The sequence below is a fragment of the Artemia franciscana genome, chromosome 1 (genome assembly GCF_032884065.1).
Source record: "Artemia franciscana chromosome 1, ASM3288406v1, whole genome shotgun sequence".
Taxonomy (NCBI): Eukaryota; Metazoa; Arthropoda; class Branchiopoda; order Anostraca; family Artemiidae; genus Artemia; species Artemia franciscana.
Window position 1 is genome coordinate 45,203,537 of NC_088863.1, and position 17,229 is coordinate 45,220,765.

Consider the following 17,229-nt stretch of genomic DNA (forward strand, 5'->3'; position numbering starts at 1 on the left):
AGTATCCCGGTCGTCATTTGTGTCCCAGTGTCCCGGTGTCCCGGCCGTCATTTGTGTCCCAGTCTGTAATTTATCTTTGAGTGTCCCGGTCGTCATTTATATCTCTCGGTCGTTATTTGTGTCCCAGTGTCCCAGTCTGTAATTTCTCTTTGAGCGTCCCGGTCGTCATTTATATTCCCTGTGTCCCGGTGTCCCGGTCGTCATTTGTGCCCGGTCTGTAATTTATCTTTGAGTGTCCCGGTCGTCATTTATATCTCCCGGTCGTTATTTGTGTCCCAGTGTCCCAGTCTGTAATTTCTCTTTGAGCGTCCCGGTCGTCATTTATATTCCCTGTGTCCCGGTGTCCCGGTCGTCATTTGTGTCCCGGTCTGTAATTTATCTTTGAGTGTCCCGGTCGTCATTTATATCTCCCGGTCGTTATTTGTGTCCCAGTGTCCCAGTCTGTAATTTCTCTTTGAGTGTCCCGGTCGTCATTTATATTCCCTGTGTCCCGGTTTTTAGTTTTTTTCTCCTTTATTTTTCAGTTTTTTTTCCTTCCCCGTTGTAGTTGTGTCCCTGTGTCCCGGTTGTCATTTATATTCCCAGTATCCCGGTCGTCATTTGTGTCCCAGTGTCCCAGTTTGTAATTTCTCTTTGAGCGTCCCGGTCGTCATTTATATTCTCTGTGTCCCAGTGTCTCGGTCGTCAATTGTATCCCTTTGTCCCAGTCTGTACTTTCTCTTTGAGTGTCCTGGTCGTCATTTATGTTCCCTGTGTCCCGGTTTTTAGTTTTTTTATTTTTTTATTTTTTTTAGTAGTTTTTAGTTTTTTTTTCTTTTTAGTTTTTTTTTGTAGTTTTTACCTATTTTAGTTTTTTTCCTTCTTTTGTATTAATGCTAAGGCCAAGGTTTGAACCTGGAACCTCTCGGACCTAAAACCTGGAACATAACGCTTTACCAACTCAGCTACTTCGGCTTGAATACATTCGTTTTTGAATTGGTATATGATGAAATAATTAAGACGTCATATGCGGACAGACAGACAGACACACAAACAAACAACTTATTTTTATATATAAAGATTTACAATTATGTATAATGTTCTTACCTATTTTACGTGCTATTTTACTTATTGCAAAATGTAATTCTGCCAAGAAATTTTTATTAAAGGAACTGAAATACCATGACAGCAACTGACCACTCAGTATGGTCAAAAACAAAATTACAAGTAACATCTATCGTCAGGATTTATCAACCTCTGAAGAATACCCATGAAAGTTGCACGTTTAATATTTCCCACCCTGCAATGATCAATGACGTAGAGAACGCCTTGACAATCTCAGCCATCATGCAGAAAATTTCAACTATAACTGCTTCGACAATCATCCTCGCCCCCCATTCTGGTTAAGAGGTCAAAATGACCAAGTCAATATCAAGAAAATACGCGAAGTTCAACTGAAATATATGCACGGACTAACATCAAACTCAAAGTTTGCAGATAACACCTGCAGCAGTAACTAACAGGAGCAAGACATAATGACAACATCATCAACTCATAACAAGCTAAGAAATAAGAACCAATCAGCAAATCGCCTACAACCCCAGATGTATAGAAGGAAGACATAAATGATAATACTATCAACAAACAACATGTGAAGAAACAAGAACAAATCAACAGATCGCTTGCTATTTCAGCTGTATAGAAGCAACACAAGACAATATCATCAACAATCAAGAAGTTAAGAAACGCTTGACATAAGCTGCAATATTATAAAGTACGAATCGTCATATCCAAATAAGGTTTTAATAGCTTTCTAAATTAAAAAATCTTTCGAAGATAAAAATAGGAAGAATTCTTTGGATAGTCATAGTAAATTCTTATCAAATATCACAAACTTTAACGTGCCAAGTTAAAAGTTAAAGTATTAAAATGAGGTGAAAGTAGATTGTAGATCATAAACCATTCCACGGTGAAGGAAAAATATACAAATGAATATTTAAAACTTAATAACAATAAACGAACTTTAGGAAAAAGTAGATTTTGGAAAAATTATTATGAAAATGGGAGACTAGCCTGAATGAGGAGGATATTATTTTACAGCGGGAAGGGGTAGATGTGACATAAAGCCCTATTATTTCTTTTACAACCCATAAAGATTTTTAAATTTGCTATTTCTACAATCTGATTTTAAAATAGCAAAAAAATATCCTTTCTTTAAGGGTCCATTAAATTGACCAAAAAAAGTATAATAAAAAAACTAGCATGATCAAAATTATGTCCCATAAATTTCATGAAAGACTATCATCTTACCAACATTAAAAAGAACTTTTGACGAAGCAGAAATTGCAAAATAGTGACATCCTTAACAAAATCTTGACAAACGTCTCATAACAGCAGAATATATACGTGAGAACTGAAGGTTTTTAAAAAGGAGTTTAGATTCCACATAGAAAGAAAGTGCGAGTTCGTTTTTGAATACATAGCTTGTTCAAGTCAGATAATTCGTATGTAAACACAGAAATAAAATTACTGTTTGTTATATTGTCTATGTTTATGATTATAGGAAACAGGTGCATTTCTCGTGGCCTCTTGGAGCGCTCTATAGGGGATCTATGCGATAAAGATAACATAGTAAGACCAGTCCATTTCTGGAATGATTTTATTGTCGAACATATTGGATATTATCTACAGTCCATCACTACATTAATCATTCACTAGCTAAACCCCCTCAATAAAAACACTTACAACCCCCTCCCCCTATAATAGAATAGGTACATCGTTAACCGTTTTGGGGTAGTGGCCCGGTTCAGGTCAGGGATTAACAGTTTCAGAAACCGAGCAACAAGTCCTCTTCTCACCCGTGGAGGGATGTTCTATTTTCGTTTTGGTATTATTAGTAATTTGTGTATATCTTTATGACATGTTTGTTTTGTTTTCCTTGCTTTTATTGTGCTCCCTCGTGTTCTGTTTTTGTTTATAGATGGCTAATAAAGAATATGCATTCATTCATTTAATCTGAACAGATCTCGATTATCAGCGGAACGACAAATCCACAATTCAGGTTGTGATTTTACAATTTGGTTTGTCAGTGGAATAGTCCCCAGTTCCGTTCAATTTTTCTGATTACAATCGTTATTTCTGAGAAAGAAATAGAAGATAATCTACCTTCTACCCAAATAATTTCAAAAGTTAAACTTAAGGCTTAATACAGTTTAAGATGTTGAAAGTAGGAAACAATCAAATTGTAGAACTAACATCCCCCTTTATTCTAGTTTACAGTTTTTCCGTGCAATTAAGGAATTGAAAGAAATTTTTTGGTGTATATAACTAGGCTATATTGGACTTATTAGTCTAAATTGGGTGTCCTTGATTGGCAGTGAATAATTTAGAAGGTGTTAAGCAAGGGTATGGGGTCGAACCCACTCTAAAAGGCCATTTGGGCTGATAATAACCTGTTTATTCATGGTTTTCTTCATAATAAATTTGTGTAGCTTAAGTTAGGCTACTTCTCTATGATCACAGACTAGACATCAGAAAGAACTATCTCTAATAAAATTTACCCCATACTATCCTTCACATAATATTTTCATTATTTGGTAGGCTAAACTTTCTGATTAACATAATACTAAGGTAGCTAAGAAATGTACATAGGCTAGGCCCTAGACCTTCTTTAGAGTCAGACAGCCTATCATCTTAAATATAAACATGCCTATAGCATTTATTTGTGTTGTAGATTTACTTTTGCCCCTCCTAGTGAAAGACAGCCTATAATAGATAGTTAATAAGGGGAAGGGCAAAGTAAATTTGGCTACAAATGAATATTAGGGTAAAAAGCCTCTTTTTGGGAAAGACCACTTATCTTTGACATTCTGAAAAAATAGAGGGTCAATGTTGATATTACCTGAACAATTGTTTTGGGTCATGAAACAATTTTTGATAGATACATTTTTTATGTGCCATATTAGTTACATGCAATTGTAGTTGTGCCCCTGTGTCCCACCTGTGAATATAGATAGATATATATGTATATGTTTTTAACTAAGTAAAACTTGCGAATATACAACATTCTTTGATGTCCCATTGTCTGTGCATATAAATAGATTGTCAGGTTTACCAACTCTTGAACATGCAACATAAAATTGTCCATGGGAAAAACAATCTGTATTTTATACAACTTTTTGTTGACTTTTTGTACACCTTTTATCTCTTGCAAAACTACTGCAAACTAACCATTATGGAGTTATTATATATTTGCACATTAGGGGGGGGGGAGCATAGCATATATTAAATACAGCAATGGTTAGTTTACTTATTTAATATATGCTAAGCTTTATCCCCACCCCCTAATGTGTAAACATATAGCTCAAATTTGTTTTTAAACTATTATAGATTCACAAATTTCAAATGAAAATGGCTTGACTTAATGCTCCTGCCAAAATGCTTCTGGTGTTGAGAGTGATGCTACATGGTGCCTCCATTTGGACTGGTCTCTTGCAAGGATGTGGACATCTTCCTGAATATTAGCCATGACTAATAAGGCACCTATTGTGTCCTTCCATCTGGTTTGGGGGATGACCTCTTGGGTGTTTCCCACCATGCAGCATGGGATCAAAGTAAAAAATTGTTCATGCGGGAGTGTTGGGGTGCATGCAAAGGAGATGCCCATACCAGCGTAGTGTTTGTTGGGCAAGTTGGACTGAGAAGGGCATTTGAGCAGTTAACGCCAGAAGGTTCTCATTGCTAACAAAATTGTGCCAGTGTAGTCCTTCAATGCAGCAAAGATGTTTTGTTTGGGCTATATTTATGGTGCTAAGCACAGACTGAGTGGCTGGCCAAGTTTTGGCTCCATAAAGAATCACAGATCCCTCCAAAGCATTGTATATGTGCATCTTAGTCCTATGGCTGATAGAAGGTTTCTTCCAAAGGGCACTTAGTCTCCCCACCACAGCTGAGGCTTTGGCAATTTGGTGCATTAGATCTTTAAGGATTGATCCATCATTTGAGAGGATAGAGCCAAGGTATATAAATTCCTCAACAATCTCAGCTGGTTTGTCACAAACCATTAGGATTGGCATGGGAACTTGGTGAGTTATGGGGTTCAACAAACATCACTTTTGTCTTCTGCCAATTAATTGACAGCCCTATCTTTAAGGCTTCATCAGCAAGGATTTGTAGGGCTTCTGTGAGCTTTGATGGTGAATTGGAGACAAGAGCAAGGTCATTGGCATAGTCAGCATCTGAAAGTACTCTATCACCATAATGCAACCCAAACTGGAGGCAGTTTATGGTCCAAGTCATAATGTAGCTGATGACACAATTAAATAGTTCTGGGGCAGCAGCACAACCCTGATGGACTCCAGTATTGATTTTAAAAGATGGGCTGCATCTGCCATTGACTTGCATGCAGCTCTAAGTCCCTGCATGGAGCTGCTCAAACAGGTTGCAGTACTTTGCTGGTAGTCCTGTTGTTTTCAGTATGAGCCAGAGCAACTGCTGGTTGACAGAATTGAAAGCAGCCTTGAAATCCACAAAGGCAACATATGCTTTTTGTTGAAATTCCCAAGTCTTTTCTATCAGCTGCTGCATTGTGAATATTTGCTCCATGGTGGACCTTCCTGGCATGAAGCCAGCCTGTTGGCTTCTGAGGAAAGTGGTACAGCAGTCCAGGAGGGTCATAACAAAGAGCTTACTGGGCACAGAGAGGAGTTTGATGCCATGATAGTTAGAGCAGATTCTGTGACTGCCTTTCCATTTCCAGAGAGGCAGAATGATGCCCGCTTGCCAGTCTTTTGGAATCCATTCTGTACAAAATACTATGGAAAACAGTACTTGGAGCCCGAGAAGGGTTGCTGCCCTACCATATTAAAGCAGTTCTGCAAGGATACCACAGACTCCTGGGGCTTGGTTGTTTTCATCTGTTTCAGAGATTTCAAGATTTCTGTAGAGGTGAAAGGGTGGTGCACACTTGCACACAGGGCCTCAGGAGTGTTGGATGCAACTTGAAGAAGGTCAGGGTTGGGCTGGCTATCACAGTCCAGGGTTAGAAGTGAAGAGAAGTGATCCTTCCAGGCAGACAGTTGAGCGCTCTTGTCAGTGATAATATTTTCATAATTAGATTAGATGGAGGATGGCTTTCCATCTGTAAGATCCCGAAGGTGTTTGTATAGAGAGCATGTGTCACCCTTTCTGGCAGCTTCCTCAAGAATGCAATGAAAATGGAAATGATTGCAATTCTATATGTGTAAATACACAAATATTTGGGCTGGAATAACTCCATAATGGTGAGTTTCAGGTAGTTTTACAAGAGAGAAAAGATGTTCCAAGTGTTAAAATGCACCTAACAACAGTTTCATGCACCAACAACAGTTTCATGATCCAAAACAATTGTTCAGGTAATATCAACATTGACCAAATAGAGATGGGTTTTTGGACTGCCCCTGTTTTACTATGGGATAGCACCAAGTGGGTATAATTTGTCATCATAAATTCTAAATGTTGTCTATTTTTTGACTAGCAATTGAGAAGAAGGTAAAATTCTTTGCAATGTTTCACTTTTATAACACACATATTTTTAAAGGTCAGGGCCATCTAGAGGGAGAAGGAGTAGAGGTGGGTACTTTAAAATACCTTCCCAGGATATACTTTTGCCTGTAGACCCATCCCTGATATTTTCAGCTTCCTAACCTAACCCTTTTCTGAGATAGCAAGAAGTTGCTCAACTAGAATTTTACCAAAAAGAATAAATTATATTTAATATTTGTGATTATTTATGATGATGAGTGATTATGATGGATTTTGATATCTATGAATATTTGTGATGATATATAGATGAAATAAATGTATGGCAATTAAATTTATATAGGTTATTTAGAACCAAAAGACAATCATCTAACTATTAATATGCAAATAAAACTGAAAAACTAATCTGTGCATCAGAGTAGGATAATTGGTATTTCCAAAAAGAGGTCCCTCTAGGTAAGTCAATAAACTAATAATTTTAAGTGTTTGATCTTGATTAATTTTAATGATAGCTATATTGATGCATAGCTTAGATTTTTAGCTATTCATTAAGATATACAGTTATTCTCAATTCCTATTTGGTAACAAGATTTGAAGGTTTGAGTTTGACATAATGTTGCTCAATTGGAGACTGGTTTTTATCCTATAATTAGATTAAAGGTAAAAATTTATATTTGAAATAGGTAAATATTTACATCATCACATTATTTAGTAACAATAAAAGTGAATACAACACTTGATGCTTTTTTTATGCTCTTCCAAATTTAGTAATTGGCTCATGATGTAATTATATTTTGAGCCCTTAAAGAGGCTCAATGCAGCCCTTAGTAACCAAAAGTTTAAAAAATGCATTTCTATAAAAAGAAACTGTGTAGTGGGAAAAAGTTTCCATTTGTAGCTGAGTCAGAAACAAAATGTTATTTTGGAAACAATCTTGCATATATTCTTAAAAAGAGACTGGAAAGCTCTTGAAAATGGTGTAAAGTTTTGCTGTGACATTGTTGAGGGGTTTCAGGTTCTTTTTCAAAATTTCTGCAAATTTGTTTTCAAAATAAATATTGTACTAGGCTATTAAGAATAATGAAAACAACAATTACCAATACTAATTAAGCTACAGATGGCAATTTTTTCTCATCAGACAGTTTATTTTTAGATGCATGATAATAAACTTTTGGTTACTATGGTCTCTTTTGAAACCTTTTAGCCCCTTTAAGCACCAATTATAGAATTTGGAAAGAACATAAAAAAGGACACCAATTGATGTATTCCATTTCATCTTATCTAAACTAGGTGAAAATGTTAATATTTACCAACTTTTGGTATTATTTTGACAAACTGGTTAATCAATATGAAGAAATATCTGACAAATAATTCAGTACATATATCAAACTCAGAGTGTATACTTGAACATTAGGGGGGGGGGGGGAGAACAAAGCTCATTTCTGACACAAATAAATGTTACCAGATAAATGTTAAATAATTTTTGGAAATAAAGTGTGATAACTTTCCACTACTGTTTGGTTCATCAAAAAAATTAATCAGAATTGAATTAACAAAAACTAATAGACCTGTAGTCCATACTAAACTAATGTTAGAGACAAACCACATAAACAATCACACAGATTCCTTACTTCTCTCTAAGTAAGTAAGGGGAAATTCACCAAAAAGTTAATAGACAAAATAAGCTAGATCTGATTTAAGTCAATTTTAACCAAATCTTCTTTTTTTAATATGCTTTTGGTTGTTAAGTCTTAAATAGGCTAGAATTAACACAAACAGAGTTCCACATTGCACAGTGTCCCATATCATGTATTTTAGGTCATGTTTCTGCTAGAAAATTAATCAATAAAACAGAAATTCATCAAACTAATGTAAACCCACAAATCAACAAAATTGTGAATAGAAAAGGGCTAGATGGTCCCACATCTGTTAATAGCAATGAATAAGAAATCAAGTGACATTAAGATCCCGAATGTCATTATTATTATTTGTTATTATTAATAATATTATTAAGTAATGTTATTATTTTATTATCTGAATTCTGCCCCATACTATAAGTTAACCAATAGGCTTATCACTTTTCAGACAATACCTCTGAAATCTATATAAATAAAAATAAGTTGTTTGTGGGTTCGTCTGTCTGTCTGTCTGTCCGCATATTACGTCTGAATTATTTCATCATATACCAATTCAAAAACGAATGTATTCAAGCCCGAAGTAGCTGAGTTTGTAACGCGTTATGTTCCAGGTTCTAGGTCCGAGAGGTTGCAGGTTCGAACCTTGGCTAGGTAAAAACTAAAAAAAGGTAAAAACTACAAAAAAAACTAAAAAGAAAAAAAACTAAAAACTAATAAAAAAAAACTAACAGAGCTAAAAAACTAAAAAAAAACTAAACAATAAAAAAAGGAAAAAACTGAAAAATAAAGGAGAAAAACAGAACTAAAAAAAATAAAATAAAAAAAACCTAAATGTTTGATTAGCAATCACCATCAACAAAGCTCAAGGGCAATCATTAGAATCATGAGGTATAACTAAAAAAAACTAAAAAAAAGGTAAAAAACTAAAAAAAAGACCAATTCAAAAACGAATGTATATACAGACCGGGACACTGGGACACAGGGAATATAAATGACAACCAGGACACAGTGAATATAAATGACGACCGGGACACAACTACAACGGGGACGCCAGGGGGTACAGGGGGATATATAAATGACAACGGCGACACAGGGAATGGTCGATTAGCAATCACCATCAACAAAGCTCAAGGGCAATCATTAGAATCATGAGGTATAGATCTGAATACAGATTGTTTTCCCATGGACAATTATATGTTGCATGTTCAAGAGTCGGTAAACCTGACAATCTATTTATATGCACAGACAATGGGACAGCAAAGAATGTTATATATTCGCAAGTTTTACGTAGTTAAAAACATATATATATATAGGTGGGACACAACTACAATGGCGCGTAACGACTTACGCGCGCGGGGGGGGCTTGGGGGCGCGAAGCGCCCCCACCAACTAGGTGTTGGGGTGGCGCGAAGTGCCACCCCAACAGCTAGTATTTAATAAAAATCATGCAGTAAGGAAAACACAAGGAATGCAAAAGTACTTATATACTACATAGTAGGCTACTACATTAATATCCACTAAATTTTGCAGTTTTCTTAATCTAACAATTAGTTACAAAACTTGGCAAATTCTTTTTCCAACTTGGCATTTATAAGCATTTTCTAACCACTTCAGACTAAAAACCACAAACAAAAAAAAAGGTGAAAACTTTGTTTTCACCTTTTTTGTGAAAAAAAACGTAATCCTTTAGGCAATCCTAGATACTGAAATCCCTGAAGGGTAATTTTCTTTGTACAAAACAAATGGTTATGCAAAACTTTTCAAGAAGAATTTTTTTCAGAGTTAATTAGTTTGATATCTAGAAAATTAATACACCATGTACTTTAAAATTTTATGCAAAATAATTACTGCTACTGTTCAATTGAATTCCAGCTCCTCTGGCTAGATATGGACTTAGACAAACCATCAAGTTTGCAGATTTTGTTTATTTACATAATTTTGTTGTTTTTTTTTTTTTGTTTCCCACCAATAAATTGAGTCATTATAAAGAGGGATGGGATTCAACTGCAACATTAATAGTTATTATTTTTGAAAAGATCATTGTTAGTCAAATAAAATGATATATTTGTCTTTCAGCTTGCAAAGTAACCTAAATCACAATGGCCAAAGGGTAAAACTACACCTGTAGATGTAGCTGCATAGATGGTTGTAGATTCTTCTGATTTAAGCTACTAATAAGGAGCTTCCCAGTCTAGTTTCCATGGTTTAGTGGACCAGTTGGTATACACACCATTCTTGAATGTACTGATAGATATAGAAATAACAGTGTTTTCACTCAGAGAACCCCAATATGACACCACTCTATTTGAAAAGATTGTAGCTCTGCTTCTTTTCTAACTAAATTCTACCTATACTTCACAACTGTGGGTGTGAGTACCTGTGTATGGGTCTAAATGGTGGAATTCATTTTGGTGTTGCAAAAATCTGTAGTTAGTGATTATAACACTTCTTTTTCTCTTGTAAGTAAGTTTAGGTAAGCATGTATTCAATTGTTGTTGATGAGGGAAGTGGGTATAGTTGCTGAAGAATTGTGTATGTTTCTTTCAAACTTCACAGTGGGGGATTTTCCTCGTTTATTATCTGGCTAAGCTACTGTCATACAATATTCCAGCTTTGGTCTGACTAAAATTTTATCAAATTTATGAATAAATTTCTTTGATGTGCTGCAGAAAACACCATCCAACAAAAAAAAGGAACCATAAATGCCATTGTATACACGATTTTTTGTGAAATGTGACAGCACACTTATAAGGTACATCAGTACTGAAAGAAGGTAATCCTGTCAGACAATGCTGGTTGAGCTTTTGATATATTTTTTTTTTTTTTTTTTTTTTTTTTTTTGTTTAGAATTTCGTTTTCAGGTAAAGGGAGCAAAACGTTCTCTTATTTTCATAGAAGAGATGTTTTTTCTTCTTATTTTCTCTTTTATACCGGTTGTCCAACAGGCTCTTTGGGTAGTGTAAAATTAATCTTTTGATTGTTCCTGTTTACTTGTGTTTATTTTTTGTATATGGTTGCTGGCTTTTAAATACACACATGCATTCTTTGTGACATATATAAATTAAATATGTTGAGAATTATTGATTTGTTTGTGTTCATTTTCATGTACGCATTTGCTAGCTTTAGATACACTCATGCATCCATGTAAGACAGAAGGGGGAGGATTGGAATCCTTCTTGGTAAACCTTCTGAGATGTATGTTCTGTATTTCAATGTTTTTTTTTGTGTTACAAGTATTTAATTCACAAAGAAACATGTAAAACACAATCCTCCAACAAAACTAGCTCATATATGCCATGACATGCATAAGTTTTCTTATGAAATATAATAAGACCTTCATAATTTACGTCAACAATTAAAGAAGGTATTTTTAAAGTAATAACTCACTCCATATGAAGAAAATCCAATCTGTGTTTCAAGAAGAATAATAACTCCAATAAAATTATGTCTAGAATTTTGTTTTAAGGTAAAGGAAGCAAAATGTTTGTTCTCTTTTCCTCAAAAATGAGCATACACTATGTTTTTTTCTTTTTTTTTGTCTGTTGTCCAACATTGTCCTTGGCTAGTATAAAATGAATCTTTTACTGCTGTTGCTTTTTTATGCATATTTTTTTATATATAGTTACTGATTTTTAAGTACACATATGCATGCTCTTTGGTAAGTACAAATTGTATGTGTTGAGTGTTATTGTTTTTTTTGTGTATGTGTGTGTTCATTTTTATATGCACAGGCAAGTGGCTTGTCAATGCACATGCTCATAGACATGCATTTTCAATCCATGTAGCCATTCAAAATTATAACTAATATTCATTATCTATTCAAAGCATCCTTAATCTGCATGCCAATTCATGATTTTGAATGGAGGGGACAAGGTTTTTTTTATGCCCATTGTCCCAGAAGCTCTTTGGCTATTATAAAATAAACCATTCAATTGTTATTGCTTTTTTTGTCTTTGCTTTTCTGTATGTTGTCCCTGCCTTTTAAATACCCATGCGCAGGCATGCCTGTTTTCAATATTGTACAAAATGATTTATAATCTATTTGGACCATCCATAATCTGGGACACCAATTCACTGTATTTTAGGGGTGTGTATGTTTTTTTTTGAGTTTTTTCATGCCTGTAGTCTAACAGGCACTTTGGCTTGTATAATAGAAAATCTGTTGAGTGCTGTTACTTTTTTTCTGTGTTTGTTTTTGTGTTGGCTATATAATTCATCAATAGAGATACCAGGGAAACTTATTTGAGCCCCATTTGTAATGAAATATTTAAGTCCAGTTTTTTCTTCTACTAATATTTTGCAACCATGCAAAATTTTAGCTACCTGATTTTAATTTTATACCTGGTAAGCATTTGGCTTTAAAAAAAAATTAGATAAAATGTACTCAGATCTAATTTTGAAATCGCCATTTATTGTTGGATTTTTTATTCAGTTATCCTTTCACTGTTGCATGGAAAGGGTTTTACTTTTATTTTTAATGGTGTTTTTCATGGTTTGGCTTTTATTTATGTTATTGGTTGATTTTAGAGTCTTTTTTTTTTTTTTTTTTTTTTTTTTTTGCACTGGGGTTGGTTAAGCAGGGGTCTTGGATGAAATTTTTTCTTATTTTCTTGCTCTAAGTATCTTCACTGAGGTTTTTCTTATCTTGTTTTTGTGTGTTTATGGCCACTGACTTGTAAATGCATGTATGCATGCATTTACACACATATTAAGAAAGAAATCTATAACACTGATCAGATTTATTTTATGCTAGCCAAAGTTGAACAACTGTCAAAAAAAGGAAAAATACCCTTGCTCCCTACAACCTCCTGAACTGACTCTACATATTAAGTGTGCTGTAAATTAGAGATTACCTTACTTTTTATTGCAGACACTGATAGATTGTAGGGAATCATCAGTCCAGTGCTTTGGGGTGACCCCTCTGATTTAGGCCACTCATCTTAAACCAGTGACTCCCAAAAACATGAAAATTGTAGTCTGTGTATCTACCATTCACTCAGTTAGTGCCTATTCATTTAGGAGTGTGGATGTTTTACTTACATTAATTAAAAAAAAAACTTTCCAAACAATGAGTTTTTCAAGAAAAGTAAAAGCCTTATTAAAGTTCATATTAGGAGAAATAGAAACCTACAATAGCTCAAACTCAAAACAACCAGAAATTACTATTAAAGAATAATTGAAAACTCAAAACGAATGTGAAATTAAATAAAAAATTGTAGCAAAAAACATACAACAGGTACTAATATAAATGAATAAATAAATCTTAAAACAAGTAACGCTTAAATTAGATATGAAAGTCAAGCCTAAAACAAACAAAAATATTTTGCTATTGAAGTATAAATGAAGCCCAAAAGGAACAGAAATTAAATAAGAAACCACAGCAAAAAAGATACGATAGGTACTAATATAAATGAATAAATAAATCTTAAAACAAGTGAAACATCAATTGAATCTGCAAATCAAGCTTGAAACAAACAAATATCACTACAAACAAGAGGTAGAGGTTGGGTATTGCCTGTCTCTCTCACTGTAAAAGTCTAAAACCTGCTGCATCATTGGCGCTTGTTTTTTTGGAGGGGGGCTGAGCCATGCTGGAAGGGCCAGGGTTCACCTCCCATGATACTTGTAATAAATTGCCTTTCATAAGTTTTTTATGTCGGAAGGGGTATGGGTCAGCTCCCATGAATTTTGGAATAAAATATCATTAATAATGTAGAATTCTACCAGATGATTAATTTATTGAACCCAGGTACCTATAACAAAAAGTATAATAAACCAACTGCAAGCAAGCAACACAAGCATTAATATACAAGCAAAGCAAGCCAGTATTAGCATAACTCACATGTAAGATATATCCTCCTTCTTCTCTGTTAGAGCACTGTCACTTATTAACACCAATTATGGAAGAATCCATAGAAAAGGCTCTAGGCTCGCTTCTTGACATTCTACAATATATCATCAACACATAGCCAATAACATGTATGTGGTGGGCTCCATTATAGCATGGTGGCTTGATTTGCCGTCTGTATGTGGTTTTGGTCACTGACTATTCCTCCGGCTCAATGTCTTCATCTGGGGGTGGGCTGTCAGTGGTACCGGTGATGGATTTGTTTGGGGAGGGTGTGCTGAATGATGTGGTTGGCGGTGACACATCTGCACGGGGTGTTATGGACTTTGGATTGTTCATAGGTGGTCGTGAATATATCACGTTCTCTGTGCCGTCTGTTCTGTATGGGTGTTGAGAGTAATGCATTTGATAGGTACTTTCTATTTCTTTGTTGTATAATTCGATCTTCAGTTGCGATATGGAATGATCTTGGGCGACCTGCTGATGCTATGATGTCTGCAGTGCCCCACTGACTCTCTGGTTGCTTCTGCTAACACACGATGTCGCCTGCGTGGAGTGTGGGTCGAGGCTTAGAATCCTTTTCGAAATATTGTTTCTGTCTTGACTGGGCCTCTTTCCGCTTCTTCAGATTGTATTAGTTGGGAGAACCTGCTTTTGCAGACGTTTGGATGTGCAAGGTAGGGTGGAAGTAGCTGGCAGCTCATGAGCAGGAATGGCGTAGCTGCCTACAGGTGTATTCCTCTATTCCAGGAGACTCAGATATGGATCGTCCCCACTCTCAGTTGCTTTGGAGAAGATGTTCTTGCATGTTTGCACATCCTTTTCCACCAATCCATTGGATTGGGAGTATAGAGGATTCAATGTCTTGTGGCTTATCCTGCAGTCATTCACAAACTGCTTAAACTTGGACAATGAGTATTGTGTCCCATTGTCTGATAAGATGGTGTTGGGAATGCCATGCCGAGTGAAGTGTGCTTTCAGTTTGATGATTACTTCCTTGGATGTTAGGTTTTCCAGCTTATCAACTTTGAAATAGCGGCTGCGGTAGGCGATTGTTATAAGATAGTTTCCTTCATTGCACTCGCAGATATCCAAAATTACCTGCTGCCATGGAAGTAAGGGAATCTGGGAGTTGATGAGAGACTCTTTCAGGTTATTGTGGCTGAATTTCTGGCGAATGAGGCAGTTTGTGATAAGATTCAATATTGCTGTTCACCTTTGGCCAGTAGATGAGCATCGTGGCGTGTTGTTCGTTTTTCCATGTCAAGGTGAGAGATATGGAGCTGCTTTAGAACGCTTGATCGAAGTTTCAAGGGGATAACTATCCTTTTACCCTTAAAAATGATGCCATTTTGATATGACAGCTCATACTGAAAATTCTAGTATATCCAGAGATCAGTAGTGCATCGATTTTTAGTAGTAGGCCATCCACTTTGGATGACTTTCTTAAGGTGAGTCAACTGTTCATCTTTCTGTATTGAATCTTATTTCCCCGAGTCTTTCGTCATTTACGAGAAGAATTCGTGTAACTTGGTGGACATATACTTGAATCTCTCTATGGAGCTTCTCGTCGACGTCAGGGAGGTGCAGTCTTGATAGTGTATCAGCGACTGCAATATCTGTCCTGGTGTGTAAACGAACTCAAGATCTTAAGGTTGAATTTGTATCATCATTTGTTGCGTTCTAGCAGGGGCTTTTTGAAGCGAACTCCAAAGGATAGTTTCAAGTTGACGGTGGTCTGTGGTTACTCTTATGTGCCTGCCGTAAATGAAATGATGAAAGTATTTGTAACTAAAAACTATTGCGTATAGCTCTTTCTCCAGTTGCTAGCATTTCTGTTTCGCTTTGCTGAGGGAATGTTAGGCGTACGCGATTATGTTAGCATCTGTTGAGATAAATGCTCCTAAGCCGTGTGATGATGTTTCAACGGTGAGATCAATAGACTTGCATAAGTGGTCGAAATATGCTATGTTTGTGACTGTTGAGTCTTTGATACTTCTCTGGGCTTTGTCATGTTCCTTGGCCCACTTGAAGTCAATAGATTTGCTGAGGTCACGCAAGACTGTGTTTTTTGTTGATACGCTTGGAATGTATTTTGCAAGGTAATTTAGCATTCCCAACTAAGTTGTAAGCTCTCCTGGGCTTGATGGTGTGGGCATCTCGTTGATGGCTTTGACTTTCTTTGGATTGGGCTGCATTCCTTGTTTGCTGATAACATGTCCGAAATAAATCACGCTGGTAACACAGAAGTGACATTTCCCTTTGTCAAATCTGATGCCCTTTTCTCTTGCTCTCTGCATTACAGCTTTCAATCTCTTATTATGTTCTTTAACGGATGATACAAAAACGAGAAGATCATCGATGATAAGAGCAAATCCGTCTAATCCTTCAAGGGCCTGCTCAATTCATCTTTGAAATTCATCCTGGGTTGAAATGATACCAAAAGGCATCTGTTTGAAATGGTATCTACCAAAATTGCGTTGAATGCTGTTAGTTCAGTAGATTCATCATCCAAGACCTACGACCAATATCCAGATCTTGCATCCACTTTGCTCAGAAACTTTGCTCCATGGAGCTTTGATGTTACGTCTTCAAGGGAAGGGATCGGGTAGAAGGTTCTTTTGATGGATTTGTTCAAATCAACAGGGTGTATGCATATTTGTAAACTGACGTCCTTCTTTTATGCTGCTACCATTGAACTGACCCTATCAGTTGGTCTGGAGATCTTTTCAATTATTCCCTTGACTTCCCTGCGATTTAGTTCAGCTTCCACTTTGTCTCGGAGTGATGATGGGATTCTTTTTGCTGGGTTTGTAGTAGGGGTTGCGTCATCCTTCAGGTATAAGTGGCATTTTCCATCAAGCTTTTCTATGCCTTGAAAGACGTCGTTGTAGCTGTTGATTATTTTATTCACTTCGGTTCTGTTGACTGCATGGAATTTCATCAGCCTTACTGACGTTCAGAACTAGTTTGACTACATTCAAGTTTATGCTTGACCTGAAAGCTAGAATTGGCATCCAGTTAGTTTCAATGATGGAAAAGGGCAAGGTTTCAGTATTTTGGAGTGGTGCTTACGTTTCAGCTGGCACACACCTTTGACAGGGATTTTCGATCCACAGTAACTAGTGAGTCTCTGGGTACTTTGTGTTAATGGTGGTTGACGTGGCAAGGCGTCGAAGTATTTGGTAGGTAATATGTTAGTTTGTGCTCCTGTGTCTACCTTGAATTTTACAGACATTTTACAAA

At 36.0% G+C, this 17,229-nt stretch overlaps 1 protein-coding gene and 1 long non-coding RNA gene across 2 annotated transcripts in view; one reads left to right on the plus strand and one right to left on the minus strand.

Moving 5' to 3' along the window:
• The first annotated feature begins 3,099 nt into the window (after positions 1-3,099).
• Positions 3,100-11,215, plus strand: LOC136030294 (uncharacterized). The gene is made up of 2 exons (XR_010618234.1): positions 3,100-3,205; positions 10,212-11,215. It is a non-coding gene; the product is annotated as an uncharacterized LOC136030294 (long non-coding RNA).
• Positions 11,216-16,103: 4,888 nt separating this feature from the next.
• LOC136031650 (phosphatidylinositide phosphatase SAC2-like) overlaps positions 16,104-17,229 on the minus strand; it is a 23,670-nt gene continuing 22,544 nt past the window's right edge. The window contains exon 6 of the mRNA XM_065711345.1: positions 16,104-16,379. Coding sequence (XP_065567417.1) covers positions 16,104-16,379 — 276 coding nt within the window. The remainder of the gene's footprint in view (positions 16,380-17,229) is intronic.